Source organism: Manihot esculenta, chromosome 7 (assembly GCF_001659605.2).
Source record: "Manihot esculenta cultivar AM560-2 chromosome 7, M.esculenta_v8, whole genome shotgun sequence".
Taxonomy (NCBI): Eukaryota; Viridiplantae; Streptophyta; class Magnoliopsida; order Malpighiales; family Euphorbiaceae; genus Manihot; species Manihot esculenta.
In genome coordinates, this window is record NC_035167.2 from 22260638 (window position 1) to 22263446 (window position 2809).

The 2809-nt window shown below is 36.2% G+C and overlaps 1 protein-coding gene across 1 annotated transcript; it reads left to right on the forward strand.

The window, feature by feature from the left end:
* The first annotated feature begins 504 nt into the window (after positions 1–504).
* LOC110619752 (polygalacturonase) lies at positions 505–2229 on the forward strand. Its single transcript, XM_021763298.2, has 4 exons — positions 505–951; positions 1041–1330; positions 1436–1664; positions 1759–2229. The coding sequence occupies exons 1-4, from the start codon at positions 505–507 to the stop codon at positions 1975–1977; spliced, it is 1185 nt and encodes a 394-aa protein (XP_021618990.1). The 3' UTR covers positions 1978–2229.
* Positions 2230–2809: the final 580 nt, after the last annotated feature.

Sequence of the window (2809 nt, forward strand, 5' to 3'; positions counted from 1 at the left end):
CGTGAAAATCAAGAAAAAAATTTCCCTTTTCAACCAAATGAATAAGAAATAAAGTTGATTTTAAAAAAAAATAAAAAGAAAAAAGTTGAAAATCTTTCAAATTGATGCTTCTTCAATTTCTTTTTCTACCTTAATATTTTTTTCAAAGTCATCAACTGGGAGTCTCTTCATCCTTAATTTTTTTTGTTTGCTAAGGTTGGCCGGTTCCCTCCACTTGACCTATGAAGATAAAAACAAAAGATAATTCTGTATATTCCATCTAATTGTTATCTTATTTTAAAATTATTATATATAAATTAATTATTTCATTCAATTTAAAATATTACCTACTAATGAGAAGTTAATATTAAAAAAAAAAGGTGAAAATCCTTAAATTTCTGTGGAAAATGGCATTCAAAAATCGTATATAAACCCCCTCAGGCAGTTTCGACTTCCCCACAACTCTCCATATCGCATTCTCTCACTTCCTTTTCCTCTTCAACATTCTTATCAACCAAATAAGAAATGGCACGCACAGTTGGCTTTCTTGCTTTCACACTTTTCTCCATTTTCTTAGTTTCATCGTCTCCTGCAATTGCAGGATCAGCACAATACAGTGTGCAGAGCTATGGTGCCAAGCCTGATGGCACAACTGACTCAACTAAGGCCTTTCTTGCTGCATGGGCTCAGGTCTGTGGGTCCTCAGAACCTGCCTCTCTTTACGTGCCTTCAGGGAGGTTTTCTCTAGGCAAGGTGACCTTTCAGGGCCCCTGCAAGAACAGTGCCATTCTAGTCACTATCGATGGTACCCTTGTGGCTCCATCAGATTACTCGGCTATTGGTCATGAAAATAATTGGCTAATGTTCGAGCACGTTGATGGGGTTACCGTTTCCGGCGGTATACTTGATGGTCAAGGCACTGCCTTGTGGTCTTGCAAAGCCTCCGGCAAGAGTTGCCCCAGTGGCGCAACGGTAAGCTCTACAGCTCAAGCACATGATGACTTAGGAAAGAAGTGAGTAGTTAAAACATTCTAATGGCTCTCCTTGTTTTGTATATGCAGTCAATAGAATTCTCCAATTCCAATAACATCCAAATCAATGGATTAGCATCACAAGATAGTCAGAAGTTTCACGTTGTCATCAACGGCTGCAACAATGTGAGAGCCCAAGATGTGAAAGTCTCTGCCGCCGGCGACAGCCCGAACACCGACGGGATTCACGTCGAACAATCAAATGGCGTCACAATCTTGAATTCCAAGATTGGTACAGGTGATGATTGTGTATCCATTGGCCCTGGCACCACTAATTTATGGATTGAAAATGTTGCTTGTGGACCTGGCCATGGAATCAGGTAAAGAAAGTTGTTACTTACTTCATACACGACCATATATTATTTTTTGTTCAATGTTTGTTCACATTATGGTACTGAAAATTTTCAAAAATGTGATTGTTCCAGCATTGGAAGTTTAGGGAAGGAACTTGAAGAAGATGGAGTGCAAAATGTAACGGTTAAGACTTGTACATTTTCTGGCACTGAAAATGGTGTGAGGATTAAATCTTGGGGGAGACCCAGCACTGGTTTTGCTAAGAACATTCTTTTCCAACATGCTGTTATGACCAATGTCCAAAACCCAATTGTGATTGATCAAAATTATTGTCCTGGTGACAAAAATTGTCCTAATCAGGTAATATCTATAACTCTTTAGACAAAGAGAAATCATTTAATTATTTTATAGGTTGAACTCCAAATAAATCAATCTACTTGTTGAAATTGGACAGCAATCTGGTATTAAAATTATCGATGTGACGTACCAAGACATCCATGGATCATCAGCAACAGAAGTGGCAGTGAAATTGGACTGTAGCAAGAAGAACCCATGCACTGGGATTGAATTGGAGGATGTGAAGCTCACTTACAATAATCGGCCAGCTGAAGCTTCCTGTACTAACGCTGCCGGTACAACTTCTGGCTTTGTTCAACCCTCAAGCTGTCTGTAGAAGGAGGGAATGTTTGGCTTCAGGATTTTGAATGGTGACAATGTTTAGGTGTAAGAGAACTAGCTCATAGAGTCTACTGAGCTTGGTCTTTGCTTGATTAAATTGGTTTATTGCCCGAGTCTGTGGCTTTTAAGTTCAATCTTGCTTGGTTAGAGCCCGACCCTGCAATGATTTCCCTTGCTTCTATCTGGTTAACTTGTTATATCTCGTTAACTTGTTATGAGAAATATATTTTATGTTATATCGTCCTAATTCTCTACTTTAAACTTAAAAAAAAAAAAAAAAAAATTCTAGTTGACTTTATTATTTTACCTTAACTTTATAAATAGTCTTATGAAATTAAATGATTAATTAATTACTAAATTCATCATATAGAAGATTAGAGAATAAGAAGATAACAGGAAATTTGGGAGAGCTAGAGGAAGGAGGAACAGCAGGGGATTTAGGGTTTGAGTCCATTTTAATTCTAAGTCATGAGACAATTGTTTTATTTTTTACTATTGTGTCCAATTTTTATTAGACTTTAGTTTTCTCAAGAACTTGTTTATTTTATTTCTGCTTGGATTATTAAAGAAAAAAATCACAGATTGACTGTCAATGCGAGGAAATAAAAAGAAATGCCAATAAATTTGCAAGAAAAAAACACAGAATAGATAAAGGAAAAAAAAAAAACGTATGAGATACTGAAAAAGAAGAAAGTGGAGATCATAGATCAGATTAGCTGCTTATTGTCAGCCAAACAGTTGCTTAATAATTCATAAATTTTATACTAAATTATTATTAGGAGCTGTAATTTGGCACGATTAACTACTTGATTTTTTTTAAAGGGAAA